The 16,168-nt window shown below is 26.9% G+C and overlaps 1 protein-coding gene across 1 annotated transcript in view; it reads left to right on the plus strand.

Annotated features, from left to right (window-relative positions):
• LOC113368293 (adenylate cyclase type 6-like) overlaps positions 1-16,168 on the plus strand; it is a 188,364-nt gene that overhangs the window by 14,050 nt on the left and 158,146 nt on the right. Inside the window, 3 exon segments of the mRNA XM_026609839.1 lie at positions 12,534-12,683; positions 15,216-15,337; positions 15,408-15,500. Coding sequence (XP_026465624.1) covers positions 12,534-12,683; positions 15,216-15,337; positions 15,408-15,500 — 365 coding nt within the window.

The following is a 16,168-nucleotide window of genomic DNA, read 5'->3' on the forward strand; positions in this document are numbered from 1 at the left end:
GCGATGTGTTATCTATTAAAAAACTTTTTATATACTACAAAAAATTGATTATACTGGGGAAATGCATACATAAAGTTTTACACATTTTATTCATATGAATAAAAAATTGATTTTTAATTCGTGTTTTTTCTTTCAAAAATAAATATATAATATTGAATTTGTTTTAAAAGTTGTCCGTTTTTAATTGCACCTCGAAAAATATGAGTCATTGGTTTGGAATTTAATTCCACTTATGAAATCCACACAAAAGTCAGGTTAAAATTAGGTTCTAATATAATGTAAATCGTGAATAATTTGTTATAACGGCTATTGGTCTACGTTTGAACAATATTTTGAGCTATATATTTGTAGCAAAATTCATTACAAATTCATCTGTTGCAAATGTACAACATTAATTTTATATGATTGACTTTAATATGATTTTTATATAAAAAAATAAATGTTTAAATAAAATGAAAACGATCTAAAATTTGCAACAAAAGTCGATTTTATCTCATTTCACGTTCTAAATATACATACTTTTTTCTCTAATGTTCAAGAAATATGAATGAAATTTTGTTCGATCGCCCGAGACACCGAAAATTTTTACAACTGGACATTTATTGGTCATTTGGTCATAAATTGCTCGGTTGCCTGGTGGCCTAGTGGATGGGTAGCATTAGGGTAAGTTATAGTAATCGCAAAAAATAGAAAATGAAAATTTTTATATATCTTTACGTTTCAAAACCTTCTGAACATTTTGGCATACCTTAGAAAAAATGAATGTATGTGTGTGTGTATGTGCAGATACAAATTTTCGTCGACGATTTTGGGAACACGGTACAACCGATTTCAATTATTCAAAACACATTCGATTCCTATTAATAAGGAAACGTGCTGATTAGTTTTTGGCAAAGGCAGGTTTAGCCGTTTTGATGATACGGGACAAAAAGTGCCAAAAATAAAAATTTTTGAGAGAACGACGAAGCGTTCGATTTCAATAATTCAAAAAAGATTTCACTTGCATTGACGAAATGTAGAACTGATGAAATTTTTCTGAAGGCAGATCTAGCGATTTTGGATATCGAGTGAAAATTAGACATATGCATATCAAATTATCACATGTTTTATAAATATTTTAATAGTAAGAGCAAATTTGGTTTATTTATCTATGGGTTACGCAAAATTCTGCGATAAGGGAATGTATTAAATTTACCTGGTAAGTGATGGCACATTTATGTAATTTGTGACTTTGAGAAGGTAGCTTGAAAATGAAAAAAAATATATTGTTTTTTTTTGACTTGATGGTTAGAGCTAATAGGTTTCCAATTACAAGTTCCGGGTTCGATATCTGTCTCATACATCCTGATGCAAAGCAGTAGTTTTCAATTCCAAACATGGATAAAATTCATAAGTATCAGTAAGAAGCTTCTCTTCATTGGCTTCACTCATTCATTAAAAATATTTTGTCAAAATATAATAATTTCACAGACAAAAATGTATGAGCATTAAATTCTAGAAAACTTTAACGTATATAATGACCAAATCTCCATACATTTTGTTACATCATACGACCAAGAATAATAATGAGTCTTTTATAAACACAACATATTCTATTACTGGTAAACAATATTTTATGAATATATCGCATTACAATGTATGTTTATAAATAAAAAGATAGATTTCCCTCGTTTTCTTCATATCAATAATGATACATTCGATCATTTTCCGATACGAAAGTAAGAGAGCATCATATTTCGTTCTAATAAATAGATCGGCGACCCATATCAAAAACACATGCCTTCGATAAAACATTCGAGAAAGTATCAAAATATGCGAAAAATTACATATATATATATATATATATATATATATATATATACTAGCATGCCCGGCCATATGTATAATATTTTATTAAAAATATAATTCTTTATAAATGAATTTCTAAAGACAATAATTTTATCAGTAACGTTTGTCTACCATATATAAAAAAAACTTTTCCCAGTGTGGAAGAAACTTTTTCATAAGGAACACATCATGTTTAAGATTTTTAGTTTAGATTTAACTCTTATTTCTTTTTATCCAAATCCCAAATCGCCCTCTAGCTTAGAACGTACGTCCAATATTGTCTACAAAATCAATTGCAATAACTGCGTTTCAACTTATGTGGGTGAAACTGGATAAAATCTGATAAAAAGGCTTAAAAACACGACAATAATTCTAAAAACTGCAACCAAAATCAAAACATGATAACAGACCATATCAAAAATTTCAAACATTTTCAAATTCTATAATGCTACCATAGAATAACGAAAGAATTATGTTAGCAGATCATATTTTGCGAGACATAAGTAGTGACATATAGAGATGAATATATATATATATATATACATATATATATATATATATATATATATATACCTATATATAATTTTAATCCATTTAGTCCAATTCTTGTTTCCATCGAATAAAATTTCGCCGGTATCGAACGCTTTTCCATACAATATATCGAGCACATGCTAATTCCGGTTCATGACAGAATAAAACTATACGATAGTCATTCCCTTTGATGAGATTACTGCCGAATAAAATGGATTAGGGCAGAAACGAATCGGGATTAAATTATTTTTGAATCGGTAATGAGATTATGGGGAAAAATATTCGAAAATTGCTTTAAAATCGAAGGCCGATGGGGTAAAAAAATAACAAAGCTGTGGAGCATCCGGAACAAATTATTTAATAATTTTATGTTAAATTATTTGAACTCATTTTAATAATCTATTTAATATAATACTACTTTTATTTTAATTTTTATAGAGAAATTAATTCATATTTTTTTGTATTCTTTTGATTTGAAACCTCCATCTGGTTTATGTGAATATAATACAGATCAAAAAATTTTTTAGATAATTCTATTATTACCTGATACTTTTTCTCCATAATATAGTGCATTAAAATTAAATTTCCATCGTCTAAAGTTGTAGCTAACAAGCATAATTGAAACAACAGTTTCAAAAACTCTCCTCAGATCTATTACAAGCAAAATAACTCCCATAATTGGCTTCATTATTATTTCCATCACTCTGTCTGCTCGAATTTCATAGCAGTTTAATAATTTTATGCAAAAAATATACAAAAACTATTCAACAATGCAGATAAAAGTTTTCATTGAAATTTAAAATGAAATTTGAAATTAGAGCAATGGAGAGAATAACATTATTTTGATATGCTATACGATGAATGGGTTATGGTTAGGGTTTGTCGGTTTTCAAAAACCGGTTTTTTAGTGAAAAAAGTCGGTTTTCACTGTATAAATGGAAAATGACAAATATAGCCAAATATAAAAGATAGATGAAAGCATTTTGATTCTTGAAATCATATCCTTTCTATAGCATTTGATATCTTATCAGTCTGCAATGGTTCCCAGAAAGGTTTCGTATATATTAATTTAGATTTTTATACAAGTGTATATATTAATTCAAATCAGTGTGACTTCTTCTTGAAGAAGTAACTGCCTTTACTACTTAAACTTAAAAAAAAGTTTTAAACCATAGAAGCAACAAATTAAAGAACAAAAAACTTGGTATTATTATATCAGGCTTTAAAAACAATTAAGCATAATTTGGTCGCAAGTATGAGAGTATTTTCTATTTCAGGACATTTTGTGAGTAAACAAAGGACACGTCTATGTAGAAATTCGATAGACGTTCTCAGTTTTTTGATCGTATTTCATTAAACAAAAAAAAAACAATTAGAATGTTTAAAATTAATTAATTAAAATTACTCGGAACAGACAATACCCGAGTTCAGCTTAATTGTTTTTAAAAATAAAATTGATATTAAAAAGTATGTATCAAAATGTATCTAATATTTTTTTATTTATTTATTTTTTTTAATCTAATGATTTTTTTATTTAGAAATGTATTATTTTTATTTATTCCAAAACTTTCCTGTATGTATTATTTTTATTTATTTTAAATGCTCTATAAATTAGTAGTTAGGTTTGGTTATATTTCTGTCATTTTTTAATTCTACCTCTATAATTTTTTATAAAGAAAGAGAGAAAATAAACTTCTCCATATTGGTCCTAAATGAGATCCTTGCGGTACACCAAAAATTATTCATACTTTTGCCTTCTTATAAAAATATCATCATTCTCTATTAACATTACGCATTATTATTAACATAATATCATTACATTAATTTTTCTCAATTTCATATTTCACAAATGCACTCGAGTTGTATATTTTCTGATTCATAAATAATTTCCAAAATCCATATTTACTGCCCCATTTTATTACTTCTGTTAATTTCTACAAGTTTACGACTAGGCCATAAAGTAAATAAATATACTTCGTGATTCGGTAATCATAATAAAATTTCATTCGATACACTTTCGATTAATATCGTAATTATTATGCCATTTTGTTGTTTACGATTTATGTCCGGAGTATAATTAGCACATGAAGGAAATAAAACAGAAATTGTGTAAATTAATAAAGTAATATATATATATATATATATATATATATATATACAATATTTTCTTCTCTAACAAAATTTCTGATCCCATTAGTAAATAGTGATAATAATTACATGCGTTGCGCCGTCGTCTATCAACACTATTTTTTCGATACAACATCGAAAATAACTTTTTCCTCTTAATGATTTTGTCAAGAATTTTGCCCTGATGTCATTATATTGACGCTGACATATCCATAATAACAAATTGCGAACGGAAATAATACCTACATGTAATAATATTTTCCATCTGCAACTGACGAGTGAGTTGTACGAATATTATATATTAGTGAGTGGGTGGAAATATGAAATCTCAGTAAAAATAGTTCTGATGGAATAAAGAAATTATTTTTAGAAAATTTATTTGTTTCATAAAATCTATTTTTATGATAGAATTTTCAACAGTTACAATAAGTGTTTTATGAATTTGCGCCTTTAGGAAAAAAAACTAGAACTTATTAATATTTTTGATTTAATTAATAGCAAACAATTGAAAAATTTACGGAAGGACAATTATCAATTGAAACATCAAATATAACTGAATTAAGGAACTAGGCGTAGGTGGCATTTTGCTTTTTTATCTTCACCACCACTGCTTTAATATGGCTCGGAGCTGTGGATAAACGTGTTTCGTATTTTTTTTTTGTTCACTAATTACATGTCCTGAGAGAAATAGTAACCCGACGCGACAGATGATCTTGCAAAAATTCGGAGTGATTTGATCCGGAGTCTTTCCTCCGAAAATCCCTTACTGGAATGGATTTAATGAGGAAAACTGGATGGACGGGTTTGCAAAAAAAATTATATATATATATATATATATATAATATAATATAGATAATATACCTTGCACAAAATATCAACCTCATGATACTCTCTTTGTTACTAAAATTTCAGACATAATTTAGTTTCAAGCAAAACGTTTATACACATTGCTTAATAGTTTTTTGTTCATTTAGAAAAATACGAATAATTAAGAAAATACTTTATTTTCAAAAATATTCTAAAAATCTTTACCATAACTAGGGTTTATACAAAAACCGACATTTCAGAAAACCGGTTTTCGAATTTTAATTTTACCAAAAAAAAACGGTTTTAACCGGTTTTCGAATTTTATATAGAAAATAACTTTTTGCTCGAACATTCTGTAATTTATGCGCAAATTTAATGTTTGACTAATTTTATAGATTGTAAACAAAATTATTTTAATTTTATTTAGTAGAACTAAAAATAATAGTTTATCTTGATTAAATTTAAAAATAATTATTCGTATTCATGTATCATTTTCACATATAAGAATGAAAATATTTTTATGGTAGTGAAACATTGATAATAATATAGTAATGTTGTTTATATGCTTGAAGAAAACAAGAAAATATGTTTTTTAACGATGTTTTATTTTTATTAATTTTACAATTTTGATTTCTATAATATCGTATTTGATTTTTAAACCCACAAAATCAATAGTCAATTGACTGAATAGTCAATTGCAAGTGAATTTAAATATTTAAAATTAAATTCTGGATATATCTCACAACGATTTATTTTTTTAATGATGCAACGCATGACAAAAGTAAAAATATATTTCATCATAAAATTATATAATATTTTATATGTCCTATTACATAACGAAATGCTATTCAATACGATTTGGAATATAAATCCTGAATTTCAGGATTTTCTCATCTCTTATGTAACGTGCATACATTACGTAACAAAAATTAACGTATGAAAAAGTATACTGATCGTATATTATGACGAAGGACAGGTTGTTGAGATATATAAGGAATGATATTTTATATAAGAATTTATAGTAATTGACATCGTTATGATTTATATGTATTTGGAATTATAAATATTTAATTTTTTTTTCATATGGTTGGAGAAATTTGACATAGATTGCAGCATCCTTTAAATTTAAAGGTGGTATTAAAAATCTCTAGACATTTTAATAAATCATTGTTAATGTCAAGTGTTATTTTCAATATATATTTAACATTCATTTGAATAACTACTTTACACAAAAAAACTAATTTTTTATCCGAGTTGGTTAATTTTCTCCGAGCGTTCTTTGAAAAAACAGGAATATGAAACTGTTAGGCCCTAAGGCCGAATTCATTTCGCAAAAGAAACAGTGCCAAATTAGACGAGAGCAAAGTTAATGAAACGATAACAGTAGTCGAAATATATATGTATTTTAGTATTTTCGTTTTACTTTCTGTGAAATGAATCGTCTTTTAGTGTAATGGAATGTGATGTCTGCATCATACGCCTACAAGGTAGGCAATGTTCATGTTCATACATGCATAGACATAATTATACAATTTGTCTGAGAGCCCCTGGATACGAAGATTGTACATTATATATATATATATATATATATATATATATATATATATTAGCTGACCCGGCAAAGGTTGTTTCTTCTTGACACAAAAAATATTTCTAGTACAAAATGTTTAGTACGAAAATAACTAACTGATGCAAATGTGGTGTATAAGTGAAAGTAGCAGCTAACAAAAAATATATAAATAGTTTACCCACTGCAAGGCACGTCGCATTTAAATGTCCCTCAATAGTCTTTGCAAGAGCCAACCTCTAATCTGAAACTGATTCTATTTAAATTGAATTGGCACATTTAATGTTTCAAGAGTTTAATATATTATTACTGCGCTTTTGCATTAATTCAGTATTTTTTGAATTCCGAATCAAAATCCTATAATTTACTTTTAAATTATATTGTTATGTAGCATGCCAAGTGAATTGACTGAGATTGAAAAAAATTGATAGAATGGAAAATTTTACAGCTTTGCCAAAGATTTGTGTGGTACCTAGTTCTCTCAAAAACTGTCGTATTTTCAGATTTTAATATTCAATCTCTCTAGTTTCTTGCAAAAATCGCTTTTTATGGATATCATTTATAAACTGTGTACTGTTTGTGCGCGTCGGGAAATATTTGTACAATGGTAAAATGGGAGGGGTGCACAACCCTTGATAAAACTAAATTTTTTTTTTAAGTAAAATTAATGCTTTGTCATAGAGTAAAAAAAATATGAAATAAAATTTAGTAAAAACCACTCGCTGACTGAAAGCGTGGTGAAAAATTATTCGATAACTGAAATGACTATTATAAAATAGAGATTTATGGAAGGAGGGTGAAAAATCAGAGTTAAAAGAATTTTGATTACAAAATTTAAAATTAAACTTAGGAGTGGACAATCCTTGATGAAATTAAATAGTTTTTCAAAATAAAAACATTTTCATGTATTTTTCCATTTCAAATTTTAGAAAATTAAGATTAAGAAAGGTCTCAAAATTAAAAAAAACTATTAGGTGTAGACAATCCTTGATAAAATCAGATAGTATTCTGAAGTAAAAAGAGTTGTATGTATTTTTCAGTTCCACATTAAGGAAATAAAATAATAAAATTGACGACGAAATTAAAATTAAGAAATTAAAATAAGTATTAGGATTAGACATGCCTTAATGAAAATAATGTAAGATTTAAGCTTTTTCTTTAAGCTCAAAAATTTGAACTAAAATTATGTCAGAAATATTCAATGACTGGAAGCGGGATAAATAATGATTGAAAATAAATTAGGGGTTTGTGACAAAAAAGTTAAAATTTAGGGTTGTATGCATTTTTTGCAGCGACAGTATGAAAAAATACAAACAGTATAAAAAAAATTGTCCAAAAATTAAAATAAAAAATTAAATGTTAACAACCCTTATCACTTAGGGGCATGAAAAATAGATAGTAGCTGATTCTCAGACCTATTAAATACACATATAAACTTTTGTAAAAATCGGTGAAGCTGTTTCGGAGAATTATAATGGAAATTTTCCATATTAAATTCTGGATACATGTTGATTTAATCGTGTTCTAGTCAATTTGAGATTAAACAATGATTTCTTATTATTAGGTTCGAATTCCTACAAATAAAAAAATTATTGGATTTTGATTCGAAATTCAAAAATTACTGAATTAATAAAAAGCGCAATAATAATATATCAAAATCTTAAATCAAATGTGCCGATTCAATTTAAATAAAATCAGTTTCAGATTAGAGGTTGGCTCTGGCAAAGACTATTAAGGGACATTAAGACAAAATGCCAGTAATAAACAATTTGATATGAAGAAATATTAACAATTGCAAATATTTTATACATACCATGATTCTAAATTCAATTCAAATCAGCATTGATTTTAGTGATAAAAAATTCTTACCAACTATTTACATATATGGAGATTGAGATATTTCTCTATTTCGATTAATAAACTTTGCGTGGATTTGTATATATTTTCGATATATTCTGATTTCAAATCTAGTTTTAGTCAGAACAGATTTTAACAATAATCACGTATCAAATCCATCCAAGCATCCAATCTTCTCTACTATAGACATGGTTAATCAAAATGTTATCCCGAGGGACATTATAGTATTCATGACTTCGACACGGCTTTGACCGCACCTGTAGAAGGACTTTGCTAAGATTTTCTTCGGATTCAGATTTATATTTTGATACATAACAATATACAAAAAAAATCACCGACATTATAATTAAAACTAGGCATAAGTGAAAGAAATAAGTGGCCTGAAATTCCACCTCAAATGATTTTAGATCCATGTTACCAACTCTCTTTATAACTATACATTTCTAATTTGCTTTATAATTTATACAGAAATGCTTTTCCAGTTTTGGTTCAATAGTTAGTTACCATTATAAATTCATACAATGCACCTGCACTGCACCAGTATGATATGAAATATGGGAAATAATTAATTCCAAGTAAATTAATATTATTTATCAATGACGAAAATTATTATAATAATTCAATTTAATCGCGTGTACGTTTGCACTAATTTACCTTGTCATGTATTATAAACTTTTGAACCAATGAACCGGTGTAATAGATTTTGTGAATAATTGGAAACAAAATCTTTAAAGTCAGTATAACATGCATTATATATATATATATATATATATATATATACTAGCTGACCCGTTGTCCTGTACCCATGTCTACAATTCAAAAGTTCAATTTTTTTGTATTCTATACTAAGATTTGTCATTTAGTTAAACATATTCATTATTTTTTTACACTATAGTCTATACCCAAATGTATGTACATTAATGTGAGTGATGTTAAATGTAAAAGTGAATTAAGAAAAATGATTTGTCCTAATTTCTACAATTAAATTTCAATTATACAGTATATAACATATATCATACAGTAAAATTTCAAACAATGTTCATTACAATTGTATAGGCTTCAAAAATTTACACTACGTTTTTTTAGAACTAATTCACTTCCAATATTCTTTGTCAATTTTGTAAATGTTTATATAAATAAATTGTTTGGAACTCTAAATCTCGAAACCAGATTTATTTGGCCATGACTAAAATATTCTTCTAAAAAATTTTCTAAAATAAATTTGCTAATGTTCTCATGTGCCAAAATATTTTTACTGTCAAACAATATTATTTCTTGCAATTTTTTCCATTTATTTCTACAATATTACAATAGTTTTATAATTCATCACATCTTAAACATTTTCCTTAACAAGCTCCAAAAAGATTTATCAAAATTCGAATAATCGAGTAGGAGTATCAATTCATACATTATTACAGAAGATGAAGATGAAGAGAATTTCATACCAAATTCTGAAAATCTGAAAATAATTTGGAATTTGTTAATAATTTAATTTTGCAAGTATAATACTTTATATTATTATATTTATCTTTATCACATAACATTTGTTACATTCGAATATATTTGTTTCGTTTTGATTTTTTGAACTGTCGTTATTTTTATTTATGACTAAATGTAATATTTGGACTACAAATTATGATTTATAATAGTTTTGGTATTTTAATGAACTTATCTTAAATATTGAATGAATTTATTTCAAAGTTTCCAGAACAATTCACAGCTGTCAAAATTATTTGAAATTTTTATAAATCCAGTATGAAATCAGATTTTTAATATTGCCTAAAACCTAAGTTAGATATATAAACATACGTTGAGCCAAAAAAATTTAAAATCGGTTTACTAGTTTTGGAGTACATCCAGGACAAACATAAAACGAACTTTATATATATATATATATATATATATATATATATAATATATATATATATATATATATATATATAGATTTATATATATATATATATATATATATATAAAGTGTCAAATATGTTTCAACGTCGCAAAAGTTATATATAAATTTAAGAAAATAGGGTGGTCATTAATGTGGACATTTTTGATTTTCTTAAGTCGTAAGGGCTCAAATGCTTCCAAATTAATAAAAATAAAATCTCTAATAGTTTTAGCTCTTAATATTAACATTTATAGGCCGCACTTCAAATAAAAGTTTCGTATATTCATGATTAACATATGTCATTAACTGAATTCTTGCGCCATCTGTGATAGCAGACTTGTAATTTTGATGGCAATTTATAACTAATATTTTGAGAATTTACACCACCAATGAAATAAATATTTTGCTGCAAAATTAATTTTGATGCCATGATGAATAAATATTTCGTTAAACAGCCTACATAGATTTAATTAGAGGTTAAGTGAATTGTGAATATTTTTAAGTGTCATAATATTTGAGTTCACGAATGTTATCACAGATGGCACAAGAATGACATATGTTAATAATAAATATGTGAAACTTTTAATTCAAGTGCGATCTATATAAATGTTAATATTAAGAACTAAAACTATTAGAGAATTTATTTTTATTCATTTGGAAGAATTATGAGCCCTTGGGAGCAACGAAATTCGAAAATATCCATATCAAGGACCACCTCAATATATATATATATATATATATATATATATATATATACAAGTATGTATATATTTCCAATATTGGCTAAATTCATCCATCAGCCACAAGATAACAAGACACTACGTCAAAGTGAATACATTAGACGACGCGTCTAATGTATCTCCTTGAATTAGATTCGATGTCAAATTGAACAAACATAATTAATTAATTAAATATTAGTTTGATATATACACAAGACCTTTATAAATAACACTAATTCAGTTTGAGACAGTTCTTTTATTTACATTGACTTTTACTAACTCCAAATGAAAGTTTTGGTACTTATTCGATTAAACGAGTTACAAACTTGAGGATAGAAAAGTGAAAACTTTTCCGTTAACGTTTTAGTCCGCAATCTTAAACCAATTTTAAAATTTCAATATCTTTTCAAAAGATATCTGTTGGGAATCGCGTTGATTAGTTTTTGGTAAATATCGGTCTGACCGTTGTTATTGAATTTTAAAATATTTTTTGACGATTTCAATGAAACTTCGTATGACGATAGATTTCTTAATCTAACACTCATACAACTAGTTTTGTAATGTTTTTTATCCTATAACCCTGTTTCGGTTTGACATTGTGTTATGTAATATAGGTTCGTATAATCTATTACCGTTTATATACAAACCTATCATAATTATATTCCTATTACATCTGTAGCTTTACGCCACACATTCATCATCCCTCCGACCCGGGCGCCCTTCGACCCGGAAACAAGGCAACGCTTTGCGAACGCGTCATGCAAACATCACAAACGTCCAGATAGAAACAGAAACGTTTGCTCAGGACATTACACGGTTACACAGTTACAGAATTTCAGGCTTTGTATAACAAATGGGATAGAATGACGGACGGACAGCATATAGTAGTAGAACGACTCGCCTTATCATTTCTACTTGGCGTAATATAATATAATAAGGACGAAAACCCTTTGAAAAGCTTTATTGAAAATTATTACGGTCGTGATATCAAGCGAGCGAGAATCTTGACAACGAGGGAAGAAAACGTGCCGGTCGGCTCTGTTTGTTTTGTGCGAAACGCTAAACGGAATTGAATTCAAATATTATGTGGGATAAAAATTTACTGCTAAGAGAATAAACAGTACATCAGTGTTTTTTAATTATATGAATTATTTTTGAGAAAATTCAATATTCAAATAATTTTAAAAATTGTTTCTATTATTTTCAGGCTGGTGCGACCTTCCTGGTGTTGACCTGTGCCAATTTGGCAGGAATTTTTACACATTGGCCAAGGGAAAGGGCTCAAAGACAAGCTTTTTTGGAAACCAGGCAATGTATTGAAGCACGATTGACGACTCAGAGAGAAAACCAACAACAGGTAATAAAAATAATTAGAACAAGTTGTGCATGGCATAGTGCGTTAAGGAAAATTGCTGGAACTTGCCGTACCGTAAACTATATTATTAAAGAAACTCTGCAAAACTTTGAAAATATTAGATTTTAGAGAAATTTTGACATTTTTGACATTTTTCAGAAATTTTGACATTTTTGAGAAATTTTAACATTTTTGAATAAAAAAACTTTTTTGAATTTTTTTTTATTTGAACTTTTTTTTAAGCAATCGCTCTGCATAGCTGATTTCGAGTCAGAATATCAAAGCGCGTAAGCGCCGCGTCGCCGTCTAACGGATAAACAATGGTACAGAACCCATAGGAACGTAAACAAAATTTATACTTATTGTTAAAATCTCTATAAAATATCTGATAATTTGATGTGCATATGCCTAATGATAATTTTTGACCGCCAAATGGCATTATTTTTTACTTTTTTTATTGGATCTCCGGAGATGCTGAACCTGCCTTTACAAAAATCTCACCAGTTGTTCATTTCGTCAATTTAAGTAAAATGTTTTTTGAATTATTTAAATAGGACGCTCCGTTATTTTAAAAATAAAATACCATTTTTGGCACTTTTTGTCCCGTTTCTCCGAAACGGCTAGACCTGCCTTTGCCAAAAACTAATCGGCACGTCTCCTTATCAATAGAAATTAAATGTTTTTTGAATAATTCAAATCGGTTGATTCGTGCACTCGAAATCGTCGACGAAAATTTGTATCCGCACACACACACATACATACATTTTTTTAAGGTATGCCAAAATGTTCAGAAACCTCTGAATCGTGAAGATATATAAAAAATTTCATTTTCGATTTGTTTGCAATTACTATAATTTACCCTGCGGGAAGTTAATAAAAAATAAGTAAAATGTATCTATAGTGAGTCGTGCAAAAATCTCAAAATTTATCAGACATTCGGAATATTTAACATTAGAAATTTTATGCAACTTTTCTCAAGACAAAGGACTACTGATTAATATCTGGTTTATTTAAAATGACTTTTATTAAAAAATCTTTGTTCCCAGTCGTAAAATCGTGTTTGAATTTCGTGCCCAATCTGTTATTCCAGTTTTATCTGTTTTACACACCTTTTGTATGAATATCGTAAAAATTAAATAAACCTGACATATTTTTTTCGAGCAAAAAATATTTCTAATTACCGTTGTTTGACTAAAGTTTTCGCTTTTCAGATTTATTGCAGCGAAAGAATTTTTTTAATGAACTCGCTTTAGAGATAAATAACTACTACAACGATCCTGCAAACAAAAGAGATTTTACAATGCACAAAAAATGTACGGGAATGCGAAGTAAAAAGATTGAATTAATTAGAATAAATGAAATTAAACGTAGAACAAATATGCTATAACAGTGTTTTTGTATTTTTCCCAAAATCCATCAAATCATTATAATAAAAGTCTTCAAACGTCTAGTATTTTTTTATTATATCATTTTGTGATTCAGTTGAAAATATTTTTTATACAAGTTTATAATGTTCTCATTTCATTTATTTAATTTAATAAGGTATATTTTTTTCATATCATATTTATGAAAATCTTATCTAGAATTAAACCTACGGGTGAATTTACGTGCTTAAGTTAGTGGCGACCTCTATGGAGTCGGAAATCAATTAAAATTGAAGTAAAGACAAAGCGCTTGTGTTTGCGATCAATTTCTTCTAAAATTGCATTACAATTTATCCAGTTTTACCCGTCTTTCCCTTATCCTCAATACAAAATGCTTGATTTATTATAACAGAGACGAGCAGCTAGAAATTATTTTCTCCATTTTTCATATATTGTCTGTATTTTTAATTAATTTTATGTTGAACTGTTGAAAAACTTTCATTTCATATTAAACGGTACGAGCAGAGTGTATTTTTATTGAAGTTCTCATGGACGAATTTCATGCAAAATTCATTTTGATGAATGTATGAGTTTATTTTGTACATACGAAAATATACATACACAGAAAAGTTTTTTATTGTAAATTGTAAAAAATGTTTTTTGTGGTTTCTACAAATACAAGCAATAATGTAAAGAATATTAATTTAATAAATATTATTAATTTTTATATAATATTTTATTTATTTGTTGTATTGTTTTAAATCAAATATGAATTTATTTACTACCTCGAATTATTATTTTGAAATGAAAGTAAATTTTATTAAAGATGATTAAATTTTGTTAAACAATTTATGAAGCCATAGCGCGATAATGTTTGTGGAACAAATTAAATAAGTTAAATTATTAAAAGCAACGATTTTTAGAATTTTGAAATAAAATATATTGTTAACTTTTCTCGTGGTATTCATATTATTTTGTGCAGAATTCATGTTATTTTTTGAGCAATTGGCAACCAAATACAATTAGTCAAAAGTTTTTTTTGCACCTTCAGAACAGTTTACCGCTTTTGGACAAAAGTTTATTAGGCTCAAAATAAAATATAACTAAAACCTACGAATTTATTATTAAATAATCACAATATTTATATTATTTAAAATTTTTTTCTTTTTAGGAACGACTTTTATTATCAGTTCTTCCTCGACATGTAGCAATGGAAATGAAGGCTGATATTGCAGGACAGCCTAAAGAAGCACAATTTCACAAAATTTATATACAAAGACATGAAAATGTTAGGTGAGTAGGTGTAAAATTTATTTATAACAATATTAGAATTAATATTAAAAAATGTATTTAAATTTTTCAGTATTTTGTTTGCTGATATCTGTGGATTTACAAGTCTCTCGGATCAATGTACTGCTGAAGAATTAGTTCGGTTGTTGAATGAACTTTTCGCAAGGTGAGATAAATATTTATGTATATATATATATATATATATATATATATATAATAGGTTGTCAAATATCTCCCTTCCGCTTTTTGTATGGTTTATAATACAAAAAGGCGGAAGGAAGATATTATATATACGTATATATATATATATATATATATATATATATATATATATATGTTGAAAGTGTTTAAATTTGATGTTGAAATGTATGATTGATTTCTTGAAGGGTGTAACATCAAGTAAAAAATATAAATAAGTAAAGATTTTTTAAAACATATTTATTTTTCCATACGTTTCGACGTAAAATTCTACGTCATTGTTAGTGGTTCTACAATTTTGAAAAAAACAGAAAGTAATATTAAAAATTGAATGTACATAAGCAATAGCAAAAAGAAAAAGATTTAACTAAAGAGACAGACTAATTATATCTAAACCTTAAAATAAAAAATGCATAAAACATTACTTACTTGAATTTCTTAGATTATCACTTACACAAATTAAGGACACTTCTGTAGTCAGTCTTTTTAGTTAAATCTTTTTCTTTTTATTATTGCTTATGTATCTTCAATTTTTAACATTACTTTCTGTTTTTTTCAAAATTGTAGAACCACTGACGATGACGTAGAATTTTACGTATGGAAAAATAAAAATGTTTTAAAAAATCTTTACTTATT

This window comes from Ctenocephalides felis, unplaced genomic scaffold, assembly GCF_003426905.1.
Source record: "Ctenocephalides felis isolate EL2017-DRISC unplaced genomic scaffold, ASM342690v1 CF-g0.4_SCAFFOLD_01170, whole genome shotgun sequence".
Taxonomy (NCBI): Eukaryota; Metazoa; Arthropoda; class Insecta; order Siphonaptera; family Pulicidae; genus Ctenocephalides; species Ctenocephalides felis.